The 24,892-nt window shown below is 37.4% G+C and overlaps 1 protein-coding gene across 1 annotated transcript in view; it reads left to right on the plus strand.

Annotated features, from left to right (window-relative positions):
• The window catches only part of CMAS (cytidine monophosphate N-acetylneuraminic acid synthetase), a 19,641-nt gene extending 2,628 nt beyond the window's left edge, over positions 1-17,013 (plus strand). The window contains exons 2-8 of the mRNA XM_011955136.1: positions 6,344-6,486; positions 6,649-6,804; positions 9,731-9,864; positions 11,910-12,004; positions 12,359-12,530; positions 13,334-13,487; positions 16,470-17,013. Of these exons, the coding sequence (XP_011810526.1) occupies positions 6,344-6,486; positions 6,649-6,804; positions 9,731-9,864; positions 11,910-12,004; positions 12,359-12,530; positions 13,334-13,487; positions 16,470-16,660 (1,045 nt within the window). The 3' untranslated portion in view covers positions 16,661-17,013. The remainder of the gene's footprint in view (positions 1-6,343; positions 6,487-6,648; positions 6,805-9,730; positions 9,865-11,909; positions 12,005-12,358; positions 12,531-13,333; positions 13,488-16,469) is intronic.
• The last annotated feature ends 7,879 nt before the right edge of the window (positions 17,014-24,892 follow it).

Consider the following 24,892-nt stretch of genomic DNA (forward strand, 5'->3'; position numbering starts at 1 on the left):
AAAAAATATAAAAAACTAGCCGGGCGAGGTGGCAGGCGCCTGTAGTCCCAGCTACTCGGGAGGCTGAGGCAGGAGAATGGCGTAAAGCCGGGAGGTGGAGCTTGCAGTGAGCTGAGATCTGGCCACTGTACTCCAGCCTGGGCGGCAGAGCGAGACTCCGTCTCAAAAAAAAAAAAAAAAAACTTGCAATTATAAAAACTTTCTCTGCCTTTTGAGATGTAAATCTACCACACAAAACTGTTTCCTCAAGGACCCGAGAGCCCCAGGACCCTGTCTCAGTGAAATGCGAACATTCTAACTCCCACTCTCCTTCGCAGTCCCTTTGGGAGGATAAAGGGCGAAGTTCAGTGGACACTTGCTTCAGCTTGCCCAATTGCTTTGTCTCATAAAGATAGAAGATTATTTCTCCTCCAGATAAGCACCAGTTAACAAATCCAGATGGCCTAGTCGCATGGACTAAGCCCCCTTAGCACCCTTCAGTGCCTTTCCCTTAGCGCAACTCAGCCTTTAAAGTCTCCAGCCTTTCGTTTTCTGGGGCTGTGAATGCAATTTGCGTTGGACTCTTTTCCCTATTGCAGTAGTAACAGAGTATAATCTGTGCTTAACACTTTAGTCGCCAATTTTGTGTGTCTTTGATAGCGGTCCTTATATTCTTCCAAGTTTAAATGTAGTCGGGAGTGCTCTCCTCGAAGCTCAAAGTTTCATTGTGCCTCATTGGGTACCGTGCTCACTCTTCAGCCGGTCTCTATGGCAAGAAGAACACAGTGCTTGTATTGGTACAGGATAGCTGCATCTTCCGCTCTTGTAACCAGCGATGGAGCCCCCACTGAACGACATGACAGGTTCATCAAGAGGAAAATTGGAGTACAATTACCAGAAGTGAGAGGGAATAGATTCTGTTGGTGAGAACCCAACAACCAACCATTACATCAAGCATTGGGGATTTTCCTATGAAATGACTGGAAAATATGTGTGTATGTTGACCAATGATTCTCCCATTTCCACATTTTAGCATTTGTATAACACTTCTTAAAAAAAAAAAAAAAAGACTCTAGTATCAACTTTTTCTGTACCAAGTAGTTTTATTTAATACATGTAGACTAGAGTATAAACTCATTGACCACAGGGATAATGTTTTATACTTCCTCAAGCCACCTATGGTATCTGTCACTATATCAATAGTGGCGATTAGAAGAAATAAAATTGGCTGGGCACGATGACTCACACCTGTAATCCCAGCACTTTGGGAGGCCGAAAGCAGGCAGATCACATGAGGCCAGGAGTTCAAGACCAGCCTGGCCAACATGGTGAAACCCCATCTCTACCAAAATACAAAAATTAGCCAGTTGTGGTGGTGCACGCCTGTAATCCCAGATACTCAGGAGGCTGAGGCAGGAGAACCACTTGAACCCGGGAGGCGGACGTTGCAGTGAGCCGAGATTGGGCCACTGCACTCTAGCCTGGGCAACAGAGCAAGACTCTGTCTCAAAAAAAAAAAATTAGTGTTTCTAAACTAGCAAAAGGAATGTATTTCTAACTTAACAGTATCATGTAACAACGTGAATTTACTCTGTTAAAGTTTTGTGGCTATGTGCTATTTGTCATCCTTTCCAGGCATCTGGAGAGATTAGGTCAAAAGATAATAGAAGGGACCAGCACTTCTTCCTCCATGAAGCCTTTACTGATCCCCTCAGTGAAAAGTAATTGTGCCTTTGTTTTCCCATACATAGCAACATTGTTTGTACCTTCATGTGCATGCCCTATGCAGGGAGATAAGATCACAGACTCTGAAGTCAAACTGTGGATTTGAATTTCAGCATCACCATGTATTAACTGTGCAAACTTGGGTAAATCACTTAACCTCTCTGTGCCTCATCTCTTCATCTGCAAAATGTACTGAAGTGTCTGCCTCACAGGCTTGTTGAGGGAATTAAGTGAGATAATGTATGTGGAGCTCTTAGAATAGTGCCTGGCACATAGTATGTAATTTATTATTGACATTTTCCTCTTGTTCAGAAGGTTTTTACTATCTTCCATGCTTGTAAAAGGGAAACTCTCCCATTGCTTGTAAAATGGGAAAGTTGTAATGATCTTCAAAATTCTTTCTAGTGCTAACATTCTTTGACGTTGAAGAGTTAATGGAAAGATATCTTTGTTCTCTTTTTCAGTTTCAGTGCCCGGCAGTCTTTCTGTAAAGGGCCGGATAATAAATATTTTAGGTTTTGCAAGCCAGATGGCTTTTGTTGCAACTACTCAGCTCTGCTGTTGTGTATGTTGTGAAAGTGGCCATGACAATACGTAAATGAAAGAGTGTGGCTGCATTCCAATAAAATGTTACAGAAACAGGCTGAGAAGTGGGCGGAATTTGGCCTGGGGAGACTCCTGCCATACTAGGTGAAAAGCTAAGCTGCTTGTGAGCAGGTGCCCTCTTATTCATCGTGGTATGCTTTATATATTAGATCATTAAAATGTGTTGACTTGAATTCACTTGACTTACTGTGAAGCTGTAGGAGGACTTTGGAGCACCCTTCCTGCCTCCTACCCTCTCTTTTCTTCAAAAAATATTTACCTTAGGAGAGAGCTGAAGAACATTGCAGCTGTCTGATTTGTGTTTTTCAGGGCTAGAAGATACCTTTGAGATTATTTTGTTCAAAACCACGATTTGACTTAATTGAGGCAGATTTCTCTGGCTTGCTCAGAATCAAAGCTAACAGTACTTTTCAAGGTTGCCAACTTTGCATACTAACTAGGCTAGTTAACAGTTAAGAAAAATGCTGAGATTTTTTTTTCCCTTTAGTACAGAGTTATTGCCAGAGTTGATTTTGTAAGAGCTTAATTTTCAACAGTGGTTCAGTGCTGTGTAAGTAAACCTCAGAACAAATTGATTTGTGTTGCCTAACATACTTGTGAAAAACATGTTTTAGTTTTATGCTTAGGGTATAGACTTTTGATTAATGAAAGGCCTATGCTATTATTATCCCTAAAATGGCAGCTTCTGATTTAAAATAGTTGTCACAGGCACCACAGTTGATATTCCTGTTGGTCCTGTTAGGTGTAGTGTGACTTCATTTGAGGATAAAGCCATTGGCATTAGACTTCGGTATTCACTCTGCTTGACTGGCCTGTTTGTCCACTTGCTCATTTTCTCTTTTGCCCATCCTCATCTTACGTCCCCAAACCAAAAAAATTGTCTACTCAGTCCCTTTCATGGGTGATGATCATAGTATTTTAAGTGTACATATGGGATACTATTTTCATAGTTTTTCACAGTGTAATTGCTTAATATAACACAGACAAATTAGACATTTGGACCTTTGAAGGTCTGGAAGCAGGCCTTCAGTCTACCTTCTGAAGATTGTGAGGATCAAATGAGACAGAGTAGATATTACTTTATTACCATTCCTATTTTAGTATTTTGAATAGCTAACATTTATTAAATGTTGATTCTGTGGTTAATGGTTTATATTTAATCCTCTAAACCATTTGAGGTACCCACTATTATTACTCCCTCCATTTCACTGAAAATTGAGGCATAAGGAGATTATGGATTTTTCCCATGGTCATATAGCTAGCATGTGGTGGAGTCAGAATTGAACCTCTTCCTTCAGAACCCATCCTCTTAATCACTTACTGTTTCATTCATTCAGCAGATCCGTATCGAGTACCTGATGTGTAGCAGGCACTGTGAAAGTACTTTGTAAAAAGTAAAGCATTGAAAAGACCATCGTTACTTAATTGATCCCTTACTTCTCTTTCCCTGATGGTTTAAAGAGAATTACAGTGCCATACTGGTCTCAGTCTCTATTGATAGGCCAAGACTTTCTCAAGAAAATAAACTATATACATTATTATATCCCTAGTGTCCAGAATCATGCCTGGGACAGAATAGGCACTTAGTAAATAGTTCATAAAGGAAGGAAGGAAGAAAAGCAAACCTCCTCCAAAATTCTTTTTTTTTTTTCTTACCTTTTAAACATTTCTTAAAGACCACTGAACCCTCTGGTATTGAATTTTCATTGCAGTAAAAACTCAGGATAGTAAAGTAAATGGCTTCAGCAGCTTATTTCAATTAATAATGTAAATTAGATGCCAAATTACCGTGTCTTTTGCTTTCCCTGTTTATTTTTTATTGTATTCTAATTCCATCTTATCCTCCTCCCCTCACCTCTGTTTTAAAAATCCACTAGGTTTTCATTGGTACTTTGTTATATACCTTTGACTATGACATTTCCCAAGAGAACATGTTTTTCCCACTATTTCAGATTTCAAGATGGAGGAAAATGGCTCCTGTGTCCCGCCTTGCATAGAGTGACATGAGTAGCTATCACCGGACTCTTGGCCCCTAGCCAGTGGCTCATTTTGTTTGCTAGGCTTCCTTTGATTTTTTTTTTTTCTTACTGACTTTATCCCTTGATTTAAATCCTTCTATAAATATTAAAGGGAATAAGTGAAATAAATAAATGAACTCCAGGGATATTAGAAACTTTTCTTTAGTTTCTCACTTTGTTTTCACTCATGATAATTGAGCATAGACATACTAAACATGCAGTTCAGCCGAGTGTGGTGGCTCACACCTGTAATCCTAGCATTTTGGGAGGCCAAGGTGGGAGGATCACTTGAGGTCAGGAGTTTGAGACTATCCTTGCCAACATGATGAAACCCCATCTTTACTAAAAATACAAAAATTAGTCAGGCGTGGGTGACACATGCCTGTAATCCCAGCTACTCGGGAGGCTAAGGCATGAGAGTCGCTTGAACCTGGGAGGTGGAGGTTGCAGTGAGCAGATATCAGGCCACTGCATTCCAGCCTGGGTGACAGAGCAAGACTATCAAAGAAACAAACAAACAAAACATGCAGTTCATCTTTCCCTCAGTAGATATTGAAAGAGTGGGATAAAAGGCAAAAATATATATATGTGTGTATATATATATATATGTGTATACACACATATATACACACTATATATACACATTATTTTATATATATAATTTTGTATATATATGATAATGTGTATTTATGTGTGTTTGTGTGTATATATACTATATATGTATATACCAAAGACTGTAAGTCATTAAGATATCTTTGCATAAATCACTATTAAAACATTGTGGGGTTTTGTTGTTGTTGTTGTTTGTCTTTTTGAGACAGGGTCTCACTGTCTGTCAGGCTGCAGTGCAGTGGCGCGATCTCGGCTCACTGCAACCTCTGCCTCCCAGGTTCAAGCCATCCTCCTGTCTTAGCCTCCCTAGTAGCTGGGTTTACAGGTGTGTACCACCATGCCCAGCTAATTTTTGTATTTTTAGTAGAGACCAGGTTTCACCGTGTTGGCCAGGCTGGTCTCGATCTCATGACCTCAGGTGATCCACCCACCTCGACTTGCCAAAAAGTGTTGGGATTACAGGCGTGAGACTCCAGGCCCGACCAAACATTGTGGCTAGAGGAGTAGTTACATCTTTGGCTTCTAGTAGTGGGAATTTGTGACTGTCCAGGAAACAAAACTTCAATAGAAACTGGTACCCCTCTCCAAAATAGCATTTTGCCTACTCATCATTTTATGAAGTCTAAACAGGCAACTGTGTAACCTGCGGTTAATAGAGTATTAAGTTAAATTATTTTGAGCCAATGAAGTCATGTTCTCTACGTTTGTTGTTATCAATGGCTATAACCCAGCTGACTCTATATCTATATACCCATCGTTTGTTGTTTAAAAAAGAAAGAATTGTATTATCTGATTGTTTTTTGAGCCCAGACTTGGGTATTTATTATCTTCTAAGCTTGAAACTGTTTAACCTTTAGGGTTTGGCTAAGCCAGGTCCATTTATATTTTTTTTTAGCAAGCATATTAAAATATTTTATACAATATTTTGGATTTGAATGGAGAATAAGCAAGATCTTTAATTTTCTTTAGATTTGACTTCTAGTGTATTTTAAAAAAACGTTTATTTTAGGTTCAGGGGTACATGGCAGGTTTGTTACAGAGGTAAATTGCATGTTGCGGGGGTTTGGTGTACAGATTATTTCGTCATCCAGGTAGTAAGCATAGTACCTGATAGGTAGTTTTCTGATCCTTACCCTCCTCCCACCCTTTACCCTCAAGTAGGCCCCAGTGTCTGTTGTTCCTTTCTTTATATAAAGTATATCTAGGACTGCATTTTATTCATTAGTATGTTTATATACAAAATACTTTATGATTTCTTACATTTTTATACTCCTTTGGATCTGTAACATTATTATCATTGTGCAAAAAATATTCTCACATTGTATTTTATGGTTACAGAGCTCCATTTTATTATTAATGATTTCTTTTGATTTAGCTGTTAATTTTTTTTGATATCTAAACAGTGTATGGGTTTCGACAGACCATGATGAAATTGAGAATGTGGCCAAACAATTTGGTGCACAAGTTCATCGAAGAAGTTCTGAAGTTTCAAAAGACAGCTCTACCTCACTAGATGCCATCATAGAATTTCTTAATTATCATAATGGTATGAATTTGATTAATAGTTTATTCAAACTGTTATGTACTTTTCTACTTCCTTTATTATCTCATAAGACTTGTTTTAACATTTGAATTCCAAACCTTAATATTACTTGCTTGCAAGGAACTTTTTTTTAAATATCCTTTTCATTTCTCTCGTCCTTTTAAGAGGTTGACATTGTAGGAAATATCCAAGCTACTTCTCCATGTTTACATCCTACTGATCTTCAAAAAGTTGCAGAAATGATTCGAGAAGAAGGATATGATTCTGTTTTCTCTGTTGTGAGACGCCATCAGTTTCGATGGAGTGAAATTCAGAAAGGAGGTAATCTCTTATCAGTCTTTATTTTAGCTCATTTAATTGAGAATCAATTTTTTTATATATAAATATTCTTTAGACATGAGGAGACTAAAAGGGAGCTGTAGAAGAGAATATTTGACTCATTACTTTAGTAGGTAATGACATTTACAGTCAGTTCTAAATGTGTTATTGAGCCAACACAGCTAGACCAAATTAATTCTTTGCTTTACTCTTTACAAAGGGACATTCTAATCCTCTTATTTCTATTTGCCTTTTGAGGCAGACATGCCGTTTTTCTAGATCAAATACTTCTATGTTGGTTCTAGACATGTTTGATGAACTCCATACGAGTCATATAGAAATAGAAAGCATCCACCAAAGTGTTCCGAAGGATCTTAAGAATGACATTTCGAAGTTCTTCCCCAAATTCCTAACTCTATATATAAAAAGGGTTTCATAGGGTTTACTAGGCATTTCGCCTGCCATGTCCAGTGTGCTGTAAATCTTATCCAGAGAATTATTATAAACACTGTGTTTTTCCATTCAGTACATTTCAGTTGTTTCTTAGGGATTCCATTTTCCGTTGAAATTCTCCATTTTTTAAATCCATTTAAACAAAAAAGTCCTTTCCTCTAATTTAACATATTTTTGATAGCTATTCGAAAGTCCTTAATGCATATTTCAATATCTAGTCACTTACAGTTCTGTACTCTGACTACTTCTCTCTTGATTGTGAGTCACCTATTTCTGCCTCTTCATTTGGCTCATGTTTAATTGTATATCTGGCATAGACACTTGAGTACATATTTTCCTCCAGAGAGGTTGCACCTTTTCTTCTATCAGGCAGATAGGATACGGGGCTGATCCCTTTGATCCAATTAGGAGTTGGACTGGGTTGAAACTTTAATTTCATCTCACCTCTTAGTTTAGGTGTCTTATTAGGAGATATATCTTGTATGAGTTACTGACACTCACACCCATCCCGTACTCTTGCTAACAAGACTCTTAAGGGATCTGAGGACCACAATACTGTAATGATATCTTTCCAGCCCATTCCGAGCTTCCCGCGCAGTACACTCAGCCAAAGTCTTGTAGGAGGATTAGGTGGAAAAACTAGCTGTATGTTTGTAGTTCCTACAGATGACAATCTGTAACTCAAGTTCACAAGGCCATTAAAAGCCATTCTAGTTTTTGCCTACCTCAGCAGAGTCCCTTTGATTATGCAAAGCTTGATCTTTCTTGCACCTTCTCCTCATACTCAGCAGATATGCTCAGGGAGAAAGCAGCCACTGATACTAGGAAAGACTTGTCCCTCTGTTTTCTTCAGAGTACCACTTGAATTATCTAGTTGGTTTAATTACCTGTCTCTACCCCTAGATTGTACACCTTTTGAGAATAGAGAGGGTTCTGGTCACTACTCTGTAGCCAGTGCCTGTAAAGCTATGTTATCTCTAGCTATTTAATTTGTATTTGCTAAGGTTTTTTCCTGGGTTATTTCAAATACCGGGGTGGAATTGAACAGGGGATGGTTTAGTTAAACAAGTAAGTAGAGGTTATTCCTAGAAGCCTTTATACACACAGAAATGACAGCAAAAAGTGAAGAAAGATTCTGGAGAATAAGCAGCTATTAAACACACACACACACACACACGCACACAGATTTGAGGAAAACTCAGTGAAAAGACAAAAGAATCTCTATGTGGCAATACCAAAGGCTTCATTGATTACATTATGTTCTATTCATTAATATTGACATTACTGAGCCTTTATTATCAGGTATACTCATAAACATAATTTGTTATTATGTTTAGTATATTTTTAACTAATGGTAAGAATGTATAATATGTTACATAAACATTTTCATCAATATAAAATCTTCAATAATTTAATGGCGAAATCTATAGTTTTCAGCAATAATTGTATAAAAACAAGTTCTCAACCACATTAGATAAATAAAACTTATTTCTGTAAGCGCAGACAATGAGAAAAGAGATTAAAGGGCTCAAATATTGAATATAGGTATTTTGTGACCAATTCAGTTCTTTGAAAGCTACTTTAAGGTTGCCTTGATGTCCTCCCAAAGCATTATATTTGTATGAATACCTTAACTGTTTCACATTTCATTATAAAATACTTTATTTTTCTAGTAGCTATTGGAAAGCAAATATAAATCATCAGAATCATTACAGATTTGATTCCTTTAAAAAAAGTTCTTTTTTTTTTTTTTTTTGAGATGGAGTCTTGCTCTGTTGCCCAGGCTGGAGTGCAGTGGCGCAATCTCGGCTCACTGCAAGCTCCGCCCCCCAACCCCGGGTTCAAGCAATTCTTCTGCCTCAGCCTCCCAAGTAGCTGGGATTACAAGTGCCCACCACCACAACCAGCTAAATTTGTATTTTTAGTGGAGACGGCGTTCCACTATGTTGGCCGGGCTGGTCTCGAACTCCTGACCTCAAGAGATTTGCCCGCCTCGGCCTCCAAAGTGCTAGGATTCCAGGCGTGAGCCACTGCATCCAGTCTAAACATGGTTCTTTATCAGGCTGGGCGCAGTGGCTCACACCCATAATTCCAGCACTTTGGGAGGCCGAGGTGGGCGGATCACAAGATCAGGAGTTCAAGACCAGCTTGGCCAACATGATAAAATCCCGGCTCCACTAAAAATACAAAAATTAGCCAGGCATAGTGGTGGATGCCTATAGTCCTAGCTACTCAGGAGGCTGAGGCAGGAGAATCACTTGGACCCGGGAGGCAGAGGTTGCAGTGAGCCGAAATGGCACCGTTGCACTCCAGACAGAGCGAGACTCTGTCTCAAAAAAAAAAAAAAAAAATTCTCTATCTCGATAGAGAAATGCTCTGCATTCTGAGTTCGTTTTTATTAACTTTTTTAAAGTTACTAAATGAACACTTTCTATATTCAGAGCAACATGGACTTACTCTAACTTTTTGCTTTTAGTTCGTGAAGTGACTGAACCTCTGAATTTAAATCCAGCTAAACGACCTCGTCGACAAGACTGGGATGGAGAATTATATGAAAATGGCTCATTTTATTTTGCTAAAAGACATTTGATAGAGATGGGTTACTTGCAGGTTTGTACATTCATTTTGCATAATCCTTTTAAGCGCTTTTGTAGGCATACTTTGAGTTCTAGGGAAGAAGTATGGTACAATTTCTTTATGATAAAAGTATCAACCTATAGAGGAAAGGTAATAGCTAACAACATTTGCTATCTGAGACATTTATCCTGCAGGTTTACCCCAAGGTGATCTTTGGAATCCATTCAGTAAATATACAAGGAATTCTGCTATAACGATAAAAAAAAGAATCAAGTACTGCGTGTCTACACATGCCCTAGTACTCATATTATTCCATTTAAAACTATGTAATCTATGTTTGTGTTATAGTTATGTTGTGGCTGTAGGGTTGGATAACTTGTATTGCTCCAAAAAGATAAATAATTTCATAGAGGTGAAAAGAGTTACAACCTGGGCGATAGGAAACCCGGATTCTTACTCTAACTGCCTCTTACTATATAAGCTTGAATATGTATCATTTTATCTGTTCTGACTCTCATTTCTCTCATTTTCAAATAACGGATTTAATGTCTCTCTCATTTTAGAGCCTGCAACATGGTTGCATCATATATTTCTTTACTTGTTCATTTTAGTTATCATTATTATTTATTATTTACTGTGTACTGTGGAGTATGTGAAACACTTTGCATAGTTATCTTATGTAATCTGCATAGCAAATGAGTGAAGTGGACTTTTCTACCCAGTTTTACAGAGGAGAAAACTGCATCTCTGAAAAATGAAGTAATTGACTCAAGGCAAAAACAGCTAATAAATGGTACTGTCAGGATTTGGATTCAGGTTCTTATGTTACTCAAGAAACAGCGTTTTTAAAGAGAGAGAGGGAAATCTCTCCATTGTCTAATAAAAATTCTAATGGGACTCTTATTCTGAGCAAAAGAGAGAAAAACATTTTTACAAATCTTCTGGTCAATGTATAGGCAAACTATAGACTGGCTGTGTAGTTAAATTTAAGTGTTCAGAGGAATTAGATTTGACACACATAGATACTACTATTTTTAAGCTCTTTTCTAAGGAGGACCATGGTGCAACCCATTCCTAAAGTGTGGAGAAAAATGTTTCTCATTAAAACAAGATTTATGAAGAGGCTGACAATTCTGAAAAAAAAAATGAAATTGAAATTATCCAGTAATTGATCTGGTCATTCAAATAATTACTATCAGAAGAAAGGCCCCGTCTCTTGCCGACTCTTGCCTAGAATCAAGAGACTGCCCTTGCTATTGCCCACATGTGACTTGGATGACTATTAGTCATTTTCATCAGTAGCTCAGGGATCTAAGAAAACTCTCTACAACAGATGCTACAGTTATTTTTCCTCCCCTGTGTTGCCTGTTAGTTGCAAATTAGAACAGAAGTTCCAAAAACCTTTATACTGCTTTTGGATGATGACAGGAGAGAATTCTTGAAAAAAAGGAAGATATGATTAAGGGATTTCCACAAAACCCCATGTGGTCAGAATCCTGGAGGCTATAATGTTTCTGCTTTTTTCAATATTAAAATAGAAATTTTCTTAAATAGGGAACTTGAACTGTTTAGATAGAATTTGAAAAATGTTAAAGTTATTTTATGTGAGCTTTCTCCTTAAAAAAAAAAAAAAAGCTGGGCATGGTGGCTGAGGCATGTCACCCAGCACTTTGAGAGGCCAGCTTGAGGCCAGTTTCCAAGAGCAGCCTTGGCAGCATAGCAAGATCTTATATCTACAGAAAACTTTAAAAAATTTAGCCAGACACGGAGTTGTATACCTGTAGTACCAGATCCTTAGGAGGCTGAGGTGGGAGGATTGCTTGAGCCCAAGATTTCAAGGTTATAATGAGCTATGATTGCAGCATTGCTCTCCAGCCTGGGTGGCAGAGTGAAACCCTAACTCGAAAAAATAAAGTAAAAATAAATTGAAAAATCATTTTTATGTGACTGATTTTTACTGGGTTATTCATTTTTCTCAGTACTGTAGAAATGAATTCTTTGTTCTGTATTATAATAAAGTTTTGATATATGTGAATGAATATTAAAAACAGTATTCATGACACTTGTACTATCTTTAGGGTGGAAAAATGGCATACTATGAAATGCGAGCTGAGCATAGTGTGGATATAGATGTGGATATTGATTGGCCTATTGCAGAGCAAAGAGTATTAAGGTAAAAACAAACAAACCTGTATAACCTTTGCACTAAATCCTAATAATTATACTTCTAGACACTGATTTCTGATACTTCAAACATCTTAGGATCTTTGTAATTACTTTGTTCATGTGGGGAAGATGTATGTAAAATGTGTGTTTATATGGCTTCAATAAAGTAAGAAATTATCTGGTTAGACCATACTACTTTTAGTTACTGCACTAAAAGTTGAAATATATATGTGAAGTAAATTTGAAGAATAATGTTTGAATAGTTGATTGGAGGGTGACATTTAATGTATTGGTTTAGCCAGTTGAGAGGGAGTGATTAGTATTGCACTTACACTCAAAGGTCTATTTTGGTTTCTTTTAGATATGGCTATTTTGGCAAAGAGAAGCTTAAGGAAATAAAACTTTTGGTTTGCAATATTGATGGATGTCTCACCAATGGCCACATTTATGTATCAGGAGACCAAAAAGAAATAATATCTTATGATGTAAAAGATGCTATTGGGATAAGTTTATTAAAGAAAAGTGGTATTGAGGTATGTGCTCCCTGAATATAGCAGTATTTTATAATATTTTCATTCAGGGTCAAAGAACATGCAAGGAATTAAGAGATTTAAATTTTTAGTATTAACTTTTAAAGTATCTGAAATTTGGCCTTCATATGCCTAGAAAATTATTATACTATTTACTTTTAGAATAGAATTAGGAATTTGTTAATCAGCAAATAATATTTCTTGTTTATTCAGTAAGTATAAACATACTACTTTTAAATGGGAGCTATCTAGTGTTTCCCATAGGATCTTGCAACAAGAAAGATTTCCTAGATAATAGGTATGCCATTTCAGAAAAGGACAATATCTTGTGGATTTTTAAAATCTAGCTTATTCTTACGAATGACATTTTTGATTCAAAATAACTTAATGTAAGTGTATTTTTTTAAATGAAAGCTGAGATAATTATACTTTACCAGAAATCCTAAATATGTGTTGCTAAGCAGCACGAGATAGGTTATAGACTTTCCTCTGGATAAATTGAATTATAGGAGAATCTTAGATTAGTATCAGACAATATATGTAGTAATTTTTACCTGCATATAGAATCCTTTCTGTTGTAGAAAATAAAATACTGTGTCTCACCTTTACTGGGCTATGAGAAATAAGCTTTGTTTTAAAGCATCATGATTTTAAAATGACAGTCAGTTTTCTTACTTGGACCTTCAGAAGGTCAAAAGATGACTCGTTTGTGATTTGGACTATCTACAAGGTCAATTATTATGAAAGATTTCTGTTTTCTTCATTTTTAATTTTTCCCTTTTTCCTCCGATCCTGTTTTTTTTAAGGTGAGGCTAATCTCAGAAAGGGCCTGTTCAAAGCAGACGCTCTCTTCTTTAAAACTGGATTGCAAAATGGAAGTCAGTATATCAGACAAGCTAGCAGTTGTAGATGAATGGAGAAAAGAAATGGGCCTGTGCTGGAAAGAAGTGGCATATCTTGGTTGGTATCTTTTTATTCACCCGTAGTAAAATGGACCAGGATTTATTTACTTATTTTTAAAGAAATGAATAAATAACAAAGCACATCCTCCAGATGGGCATGATTGTAGGAAATAGGAACTCTCTTACACTGCTGATGAAAGTGTTAAACTGGGACAGTCTTGCTGGAGGTTAGTTTGATAATGTGTATCAAATGAGGAATGATTACTAGCATAAGCTGTGAAGTCAGACCGTACCACTGATTAGCCAGTTGTGGTAAGATGGATGTTGTTTCCTCCTCTGTAAACTGGAGATACCAAGAGTACCTATTATTGTAGGGCTCTGGTAGGGATTAATAAAATGAGTAAAGCACTTAGCAGAATTTCTAGTACATAGGAATTACACTCTGAATATTTTTTGCTGTTAATTGAATGTACATACTTTTTCCCCAAATTCCAATTCCAGGAAAGAAGTGAGACAAATGGGCCAGTAGTGAAGTTAAAAGAACCCACTTAAATGTCCTGCGAAAACTAGCATATCCCTAAAAAGGAATACTATGCAATCATTACAAACAGTGCTATGACCTGTATTTATTTACATGATCAAATATAACAATAAGTTTTTCACTTTGATATTAAGCAATACACTTATCAGGTACCCACGATGATACGCAGCATGGAACTGGTTGTGGGAGCTGTAGGCTTGCTGCTTGCTGAGCTTACAGCCTGATGATGTCAACATTTTAAAATTGATAATGATAAGTTATTAAGATACATAATAATTATAAATCATATATGAAAGCAATATTTACAAGGGTAATATGAGCCTCAAAATAAGCGTAGGAATACTTTGGGAGCATATGATCTAGGGACTTCAGGAATAACCCTTAAACCATGCATGAAGATTCAGTGGACATAAATACTGCAGAATGTTTGAAAGGCAGATTCGATTTTCATTAGAAGAAAACAATTTTAATGGGATGTATAACAAATTCCAACTATACTTATTATCTTTGGGATATTAAGCAAGCTTCTATATACCTTAGTTTTCTACTTAGAATATAAACACAAACCAACTTTTATAAAGCCATCAGAAAGGAAAACAAAGATAATATAAAATACTTAACATAGTGCCTACAGATAGTAATAAGTGTATCATTTATATAGGTAAAACTCTAGAATTATATGTGTCAAAATGTAGTGATTATCTACAAATAGTGATAATTAGGATGATTTTGATTTTTTTGCTTCTATTTTTTTAAAAAATATTTCTACCATGAATATGTATTATTTATATGACATTAAAAAAAAAAAAACACTTTAAAAGGAGAGGTAAGAAAATAGAGAAGAGCATTTAAATTTTTATTTTAAACTCAGAGCAGGCCAGGCATGATGGCTCATGCCTGCAGTCCCACCACTTTGGGAGGCTGAGGCAGGCAGATCCCTGGAGCTCAGGAGTTTGAGACCAGCCTGTGAAACATAGTGAGGCCCCATGTCTACTAAAAAAAAAAAAGCTCAGCAATGTTTTATATGGGTGATATAAATGTATAAAAATATATTTCTTAAAAAATCAATACTTTTAAAAGTAAAATTTAGTAAATAGAGCTTAAAGGCTGGATTATGCAAAAACTAACTTTAACTTTTATTATCTTTTAGTGAAAACAATTCAAATCTCAACACATTTAATAATAAATGAGAAAATTTCAGTAGATAAGCATAGAACAAATTTAAAAGAAACTCTTCAACCAAGGTTGTATTGTTGTATGTGGTCTAAACTATGGTAATAGTTTTACTGAGAATGGTGAACTGAAGATACTGGGAGCTTCTGAAATACATCTTATTCCAAAAAAGGGATAAACAGAGAAGGAAGAAAAGGATATCATTATGTCAGTGTGATTTAGCATTTATTTTTATTCTTCAAAAATGGTAATTTTTCTGTAAATATTAGTAAGTGGCATACCAATCAAAACTATTACAGATTTAAAGAGATTTAAGATATATATACGGCCGGGCGCGGTGGCTCAAGCCTGTAATCCCAGCACTTTGGGAGGCCGAGACGGGCGGATCACGAGGTCGGGAGATCGAGACCATCCTGGCTAACATGGTGAAACCCCGTCTCTACTAAAAAGTACAGAAAACTAGCCGGGCGAGGTGGCGGGCGCCTGTAGTCCCAGCTACTCAGGAGGCTGAGGCAGGAGAATGGCGTGAACCCGGGAGGCGGAGCTTGCAGTGAGCTGAGATCCGGCCACTGCACTCCAGCCTGGGCGACAGAGCGAGACTCCGTCTCAAAAAAGAAAAAAAAAAGAGATTTAAGATATATATAAACAAGAGACCGTATGTTAACCTTGTTAACCTTATTTCACTCCTGATTCAAATAAGTCAACTATAAAAGGACAATTTTGAGACAGCTGGGGGTATCTCAACATATACTAGGTTATTAGAGGATATTAAGGAACTATTATTGGTTTTGTGGGTTTAATGATATTCTGTCAGATAAAAAATTATATTTATCTATTAAAGATAAATGCTGAAGAGTTTCTGGATAAAATATTATGTCTGGGAATTGCTTCCTCTCCCTCTCCCCAAATAAACTAGGGGGCAGGGCATAGAAAACAATATTACTATGTGATTTTAAATTCTGATAATTTTTCAACATAAAATTGGGGTTCTCGCATATGTTTGAAATTTTGCGTAATAAAAAATTTAAATAACTTAGAATTCATATATAAAATTTCTAACATTTGTAATATGCGTGGCAGGTAGGAAGTATGCTCTATTCTTCTTCTCTAGCTCATAAGAGTTCATTTTTGATTGCTTAGGGAAAATCCTGGACCTCAATTACACTGTGAAATATTTTTGTTCCATCTAATCTTTAGTATTCTTATATGCAGTGCCCCTAGGTCTTACTGAAGTTGCCAGTTACCTGTTGGTTGCTGTCTGCATTATTTAGCTAGAATATTCTTTGTCTCTTTAAATGTTTGCTCAGTATTTATTTTACTTGATAGGAAATGAAGTGTCTGATGAAGAGTGCTTGAAGAGAGTGGGCCTAAGTGGCGCTCCTGCTGACGCCTGTTCCACTGCCCAGAAGGCTGTTGGATACATTTGCAAATGTAATGGTGGCCGTGGTGCCATCCGAGAATTTGCAGAGCACATTTTCCTACTAATGGAAAAGGTTAATAATTCATGCCAAAAATAGAAATTAGTGTAATATTGAGAAAAAAAGATACAGCCTTCTTCAGCCAGTTTGCTTTTATTTTTGATTAAGTAAAATTTCATGTTGTAATGTTACAGAGAGTGTGATTTGGTTTGTGATATATATATTGTGCTCTACTTTTCTCTTTATGCAAGATAATTATTTAGAGACTGATTATAGTCTTTCTCAGATTTTTAGTAAATGCAAGTAAGAGCATCATCAAAATTCACTTTGTATTGTACCCTGTAAAACTGTGTTTGTGTGCTTTCAAAGATGTTGGGATTTTATTTATCTGGGGACAGTGTGTATGGTAAGACATGCCCTTCTATTAATAAAATTACATTTCTCAAACTTGATGAAAACTGCCTTGTTGCTGTAGAAGAAATTTACCAAGCATTTTCTTTCTTTCCTTTAAACATTAACCAATCTTAGAAACCATTCGATGCCGGGGTAGAGCATCTGATTGTACTTCCCGCATGTATACGTAACAGCATATGGTCTATGTGGGGGATTGGTTCTAGGACCACCCACATATACCAAAATCTGTGCATAGTCAAGTACCACAGTCAGCACTGTTGAACCCACATATACAAAAAGTGGGCCCTGCATCTACTGCATGATTCACATCCTTAGAATATTGTATTTTTGATCTGCACATGGTTAAAAAAATTCATGTAAAAGTGGACCACACAGTTCAAACCCATGTTGTTCAAGGATCAACAGTATATACAAATATAAATATCCAAATAAATTTATGTATTATGAAGGTTATGCATTTATTTGGAGGAAGCAAATTATTTGCAGTTACCCCTGAGATAATGGTAATTTTACATACAGGAATATCTTGGAGGTATTACAGGTTTGGTTCCAGACCATTGCAGTAAAGCGAGTCATAGGAGTTTTTTGGATGCCAGGTACATAAAATGTTATGTTTAAAGTAAACTGTGGCCTATTAAGTGTACAGTAGCATTATGCCCAGATAAACAATGTATATACCTTAATTTAAAAATATTGCTAAAGAATGCTAACAATTATCTGAGCCTACAGCAAGTCAATCTTTTTGCTGTTGAAGGATGTTGCCTTGAACAGTGGTGGTTGCTGAAGGTTGAGGTGGCTGTGGCAATTCCTTAAAATAGACAACAATGAAGTTTACCGCATCAACTGACTCATGAAAGATTTCTCTGTAGTGTGTGATGCTGTTTGATAGCATTTTACTCACAATTGAGCATCTTTCAAAATTGAAGTCAGTTCTCTCAATCCACTGCTTTATCAGCTACATATATATAATTTTCTAAATTATTGGTTGTCACTTCGTGTTCATAGCATCTTTACCAAGAGTAGATTCTATCTCATGAAACCACTTTTTTTGCTCATCCATAAGAAGCAACTCCTCATGCATTCAAGTTTATCATGAGATTGCAGCGATTCAATTACATCTTCAGGCTCCACATCTAACTTCATTCTCTTACTATTTATACCATATCTACAGTTACTTCCTCCACTGAAATCTTGAGCCCCTCAAAGTCATCCATGAAGGTTGGAATCAACTTCCAAACTCCCATTAATGTTGATATTTTGACCTCCTTCTATGAATCATGAATGTCCTTAAGGGCATCCAGAATAGTGAATACTTACCGGAAAGTTTTCGATTTACCTATTTCCAACAGAGGGATCACTATTGATGGCAGCAATACTCCTAGAACTGTATTTTTTAACTACTAAGACTTGAAAGTCGAAATTATGCATTGATCCATGGCTTCAGAATGGATGTTATATTAGCAGGCATGAAAACAGCATGAATCTAGTACATATCCATCAGAACACGTGGGTGACCAGGTGCATTGTTCATGAGCAAGTACACTTTGAAGGAATCTTTTTTTCTGAGCAGTAGGTTTCAACAGTTGGCTTAAAATATTCACGAAACCATGTTATAAACAGGTATGCTATCACCCAGGCTTTCTGTTCCATTTATATATACAGCACAGATGGTAGATATAGCATTATTCTTAAGGGTCATAGGATTTGTAGAATGGTATTGAGGATCAGCTTCAATGTAAAATCACGGCTGCTTTAACCTTCTAACAAAAGGGTCAGCCTGTCCTTTGAAGATTTGAAACCAGACATTGATTTCTTTCTAGCTATGAAAATACTAAATGGCATCTTCCAGTGGAAGGCATCATCTTCCAGTGGAAGGCATCTTGCTGTTTGGTCAACACTGAAAATCTGTTGTTGAGTGTAGCCACCTTCATCAATCATCTTAGCTAGCTCTGGATAACACGCGGCAGCTTGTACAACAGCACTTGCTGCTTCACCTTGCATTTTTATGTTATGGAGATGGCTTCATTCCTTAAACCTCATGAACCAACATCTGCTAGCTACCTGCTTTTCTCCTGCAGCTTCTCCATCTCTCCCAGCCTTCATAGAATTGAAGAGAGTTAGGGTCTTGCTCTGGATTAGGTGTTGGCTTAAGGTAGTGTGGCCTGTTTGATCTTTCCAGACCACTCGAACTTTCTTCATCTCAGAAAGAAGGCTGTTTGACTTTCTTATTATTTGTGCGTTCACTTACATAGCACTTTTGAGTTTCCTTCTACAACTTTTTCTTTGTATTTACAACTTCGCTGACCATTTGGCACAAGAGGCCTAGCTTTCAGCCTATTTTGGCTTTTGACTTGCCTTCCTCACTAAGCTTAATCATTTCTAGCTTTTGGTTGAAGTGAGTAATGTGTGACTATATTCCTTTCACTTGAGTTCTTAGGGGCCATTGTAAGCTTATTAATTGACCTAATGTCAGTATTGTTGTGTCTCAGGGAATAGGGAGGCCCAAGAAGAGGAAGAGAGATGAGGGAGCACCTGGTTGGTGGAGAAGTCAGAACACACATTTATGGATTAAGTTTTCTGTCTCAGCATAGTTCACAGCCCCCCAAAACAATTACAACAGTAACATGAAGGATCACAGATTCACAGATCATCATAACATAATAATAATGAAAAAGTTTGAAACACTGTGAGAATTACTAAATTGTGACACAAAGACATGAAGTCAGTCCATGTTGTTGGACAAGTGGTGCCAATAGACTTGCTTGATGCAAAGTTGCCACAAACCTTCAATTTGTAATAAACAGTATCTGTGAAGCACAATAAAGCAAAGCTCAATAAAACACGGTATGCCTGTATTATATTTGGCTATCGTCACAACTTTACAGCTGACATAAATCACTCTTCTACCTGATTAGATTCCAATAATGAAGCATTATCTCATAAATGTGGACACTTACCTGATAAAAATCATTTCTGGTGGAACATTTACATCTATTTCCACCATAAAAATAATTCATGTAAAACTCTGACAAGAGGTTGATCTTTCAGGCCAACTATACAGGAAGCTGCTTTCCTCTATGAGGACTGTTGGATTTGCATACTCCAGAGCATGCCCCTATAGAACATACATAAGCTGGAGAAAAAAAAAAAAAACAACACCAATTTATTTTAAAAACTTTAATAGTTTATTAATTTATTTTAATAGCTTTAAAATAAATTAATGGCTTATTAATTTTTTTATATCTTGTCCTAGTTTTACACTCATCCTTCTGGTTTTCCCGCTACTAACTTTATTTTTTCCCACCCCTTTACATTTACATATCCACAAAGGTTCTAACCCCACTTCTTGTTCTCTCTCAGGTATCACATCTTTATTCAAGGTTTCAGCTACAACCTCCATGCAGACGAACCTCAAATATAATCTTCAACCCCAATCCTCAGTTGTAAGTTCTAGTCACATCTCAAATTCTTCATGTTATAGGCCAGACTCCTGGACTTCATCCCTCAAGTTTCTGATTTTATCATTATTAAAATGTTACAGCTTTTCAGTTTCTCCTTTTCATCTCTATTCAGACACCAAAGCTTGAGTTTCATACTACTAGCCCAGTGTCCTTTCAGTTTATTCAGTACTGTCACCAGATTACTTGTTCAGATTCTTGCTAGTTATTAACCTTTTTGAAATCTTTTAGTGACTCCATGCTGACCACAGAATAAAGCATACTTCAAACCAAACACTATAGCCTGGTCACAACCTAATATTTCCAGCCATCGTTCCTACAAGTTATTGTGGGCTTTTCACCTCAATCGTAGCTTATTCTCAAGTCCTACCTTTATCAGCATGAACAATTCATTCCTCAAAAAACTTCTGCTAAAATACTTCCAAAATCAATTTCTCTGTATGAATGTAAATCATATTGGAGTCCTTGTTTTGTTTCAATGACTCCAAGCCAAGTATAAGGAGATAATTCAGTTCTCACTGTTACAACTACTCCCTGTGTTCCTAGTAGTAGGAAATATTACTCAAGAAAATACAGTATGTTCAGCTCCAATATGTAAGGAACTTAGAAGTTGCCTTTCCCATCCTTACGTCAAGAAAAACTGAACAAACTGAAAATCAATGACTTCTGGGCCCACCAGAGAACCAAGAAGTCAGGGCAAACAGCCACCCATCTGGAGAGTGATGCACACCCAGAGAGATTCAGGAGCGCTGATACTTGCAGATATATCCAGCAGAAGCTCCTGGATGCCCTAAGCTGATTGGAACACTTACCTAGTAATTTTCATGAATTGCTAGACACTGAGTATGGTCTAATGTGAGAGTGAGAAACTCCTGGTGGTTGGTGTCATGCAGGGGGCGGGCGTGCACATACACTTTCCAGAAATACCAGTAGGTTCTCACAAGGAGGTTCCGAGGATTCAAGAAAAATCTCCCAATGGCCCTGGTAGGAGAAGGGTAAAGAAGAGTCATTGTTAAATCCTGCCAGCCCCTTCTCCCTAACAAAGGCCTTGTCTCCAATAGAAAGGACTTCTCCCCAGAGGGCAATACTGCAAACTCGCCTAGCTAGGAGAAGGGAACTCTGCTTAACTCCAACCCACTTTCCTGTCTCACCTAAGGGACAAAAAATCCATAGTCAGCAGGGGAGAAGGCAGCAAGGAAGTTGATTGAGAATGCCACAGCCAGGGAAAATGGGGAGCAATGGGATAAAAAACTATCCCCCTGGAGGAGAAATTGAAACACTTGTGAAGGTCATCTCCCAAGATACAAGCCCACTAAAAGACCAAGACACAGATGATTTTAGAATCCTTCCTCTCTTCACACCATACACTACACCAATAAGTCTCCAATATAATAAAAGTGAATTTCAGCCAAAAGAAGCTGCAAGACACAGATTTTCTCTAAGGAAAAATACAAAAGGAAGTCCCAAAGCCAAAACCAAGGATACTGAAAGGATTTGAAATCTGTGGTATCTATGGCTATAAGAAAGATTAAATCACATTTTAACTCCAAGCAAGATTAATATAACGCTTCACACTAAAGACTTGTCTTGGTACCTATTACCTTATGCAGTATATCTGGTTTTCAACAACAATAACAACAAATTGTAAGATATATCAAAAACAAGAAAAAGCAGAGTCTGAAGAGAGAGAACAGTCTTCAGGTTCAGGCTCAGATATGACACACGCTGGTACTATCAGGCAGGCAATTTAAAATGCTATGGTAACCAGAACACAGGTTCAGTCACTTGCCACAGGCAGAATCCAATCAATTAACAAAAGCAAGGTCTGGCATAAAGAAAGTGACTTTTTATTCCAAAACTTGCTTAGGGGAAGAAGTACAGGCTCTTGCCTTTAAGAGTACTGCTTTGCTTTTGGAGCAGAAAGCAAATGCTTTTAAAGGGGGCCTGGCATGCTGGCATGAATGGCATCCAGAGGAGAAGATGAGCAGGTGTGTATCAACTGCAGTGGCTTATTTACCCCTGGGCAGTTTAGCAGGTGACTGCTGGCCCCTTCATGGGCAGATCTAGGTTGTAAAAGCATTTGAAAATTCTCCAGGTGAGAGAGAGTTTTGTAGCAGGCACACTTTGGATTGTAGATGGACTGTTTTTCGAGACAGCCTGCTGGTGGAGAGTTCTGCTCTGGAGCTTCTAAGCATGTAGTTAAATGAACGTGCCCTGTAGGGAGTATCTGGTGAAGCAGGTGTCACGACTATAATTCCATTTTTAAAGAGCTAACTAGAGAAGTGGGGAAATGGAAGAAAGAGAAAAGAGTGAGAAAACAAATTATCTCTTAGAAAAATGGGAGTATAGCCGGGTGTGGTGGCTCACGCTTGTAATTCCAGCACTTTGGGAGGCTGAGGTGGGCAGATCATGAGGTCAGGAGTTTGAGACCAGCCTGACCAACACAGTGAAACCCCGTCTCTACTAAAAACACAGAAATTAACCGGGCGTGGTGGTAGGCACTTGTAATCCCAGCTACCTGGGAGGCTGAGGCGGGAGAATCACTTGAACCCAGGAGGCAGAGGTTGCAGTGAGCCGAGATCGTGCCATTGCGCTCCAGCCTCAGCAACAGAGCTAGGCTCCATCTCAAAATAAAAAAAAATAAAATAAAATAAAATAAAAAAGGGAGATGGGAGTATTGGGTTACAATTCTCCACTGCCAAGTTCCATTTCAATTCTATGGGATTTAGGTGCCATATTCATTCTGACTGCTTCCTGCTGAAAGGGGCATATTCATTGTGCATCAGAATGGAACTGATCTATTTGGAACTGGAAATATTCATGAGTACCTGAATTTACAGATGATATTGGTTGGAATATTATCGTGTGAGGTCTGGAAAGTCTACGGAAAATCCTGTCTTGCATTTCCCTACACAGGATGCAACAGTAGTAAAATCTACAGCAGAGAAGTATGCCTAGTCTTGCAGCCAGGGCTAAACTGATAAGTAGCTTCCATCACCAGGACAATCCTGACCTGAAACTGAATGCTAACTATTGATCTAGCAATATGTGGGGTTAGAAATAGCTTTGATTTGTTGGTTTGTGTCTTGCAGGCTATCAAGACATTTCCTGAATTATCTTGGATCTATATGTAGCATTTAGTCTTAATTGTCATGCAGGCTCCCCATTGCCAATTATAACCAGATATGATAACAGGTTGGTTAAATATATGTTTAACGGATTATAGGAAGATCTGTGAATATTCACGAAGGTGGTCATAAATCCTATCTAGTTTCTGAGAATGAATCAGTTTAGTTAGCTAGCTGTGTCTCTTCTAGGAGGTGGCATTGCAGATGGGCTAGTCCTCTGTATGTGATGAAGGCAAACAGATTTTTAATAAGAGGCATTTCTATAGAAACAGAAGAAAAACAAAGGTTAATGTTGGGCACAATTTATCCAGATGTTAGACTCAAAGCATCTTTAGTTACAGAGGAGGGCGGTAGCAGCCTGACACATTTTTCTCTCCTGTATTATGACGAATAAGGTAGTAGTGATTTCATCAAGTCCAAATCAGAAAAATGCAGGAAGGCCAGGCACAGTCTTACACCTGTAATCCCAGCAATTTGGGAGGCTGAGGCGGGTGGGTCACTTGAGTTCAGGAGTTCAAGACCAGCCTGGCTAACATGGTGAAACTCCATCTCTACTAAAAATACAAAAGTTAGCTAGGTGTGTTGGTGCTCGCCTGTTGTTCTAGCTACTCGGGAGGTTGAGGTAGGAGAATTGCTTGAACCCGGGAGGTGGAGTTTGCAGTGAGCCAAGATCATGCCACTGCACTCCAGCCTGGGTAACAAAGTGAGAGTTTGTCTTAAAAAAAAAAAAAAGAAAAGAAAAAAATGGAAAAAGAATTTGAAAGCATTTGTTTAGAGACTTGTAACCAGAAAGAATTCAGGATTTAGCCCAAATTGCAGAAAACAATAAAAACTCAAAAACAAAGGACAAAACTAGAATCAAACAACAGGTGTACTATAGTTTTTTCTGAAATATAATTTTTTATCTCTCCAGTTCCTGTTATTACTAAAGATAAATCATAATACGACAAATTTATTTGCAAAATAAGTTTTAATCTTACTATGTTTGGCCTGATTATTTGCAAAAAGTGCAGCAAGAATAACTATTTGTCAAATTGGCTCCTTTTAAAATTGGCTTTGCTGAAATTTTTACTTATAAGAAATCTTAAATTGACCTTTTAAAACCTTGAGCACAGCCACAGGCTTATCTGTACTTGCAAATACCTGTATGAATTGGGTGAATTCCTCTTCTTGAGGCCTCAAGATAATTTGGAGCTCTTGGGCCTATCAGAAAGTGACATTCTTTACTTACTACGGGTCAGGAAATTCTGTACAGGGATTTAATGAACAAGGTATGAAGCCAGTTTTTTCCAAGAGGCTTTAATTGGCTCTATAAGTCAACTTTGATTCCT

This window comes from Colobus angolensis, unplaced genomic scaffold, assembly GCF_000951035.1.
Source record: "Colobus angolensis palliatus isolate OR3802 unplaced genomic scaffold, Cang.pa_1.0 Scaffold11, whole genome shotgun sequence".
Lineage (NCBI taxonomy): Eukaryota > Metazoa > Chordata > Mammalia > Primates > Cercopithecidae > Colobus > Colobus angolensis.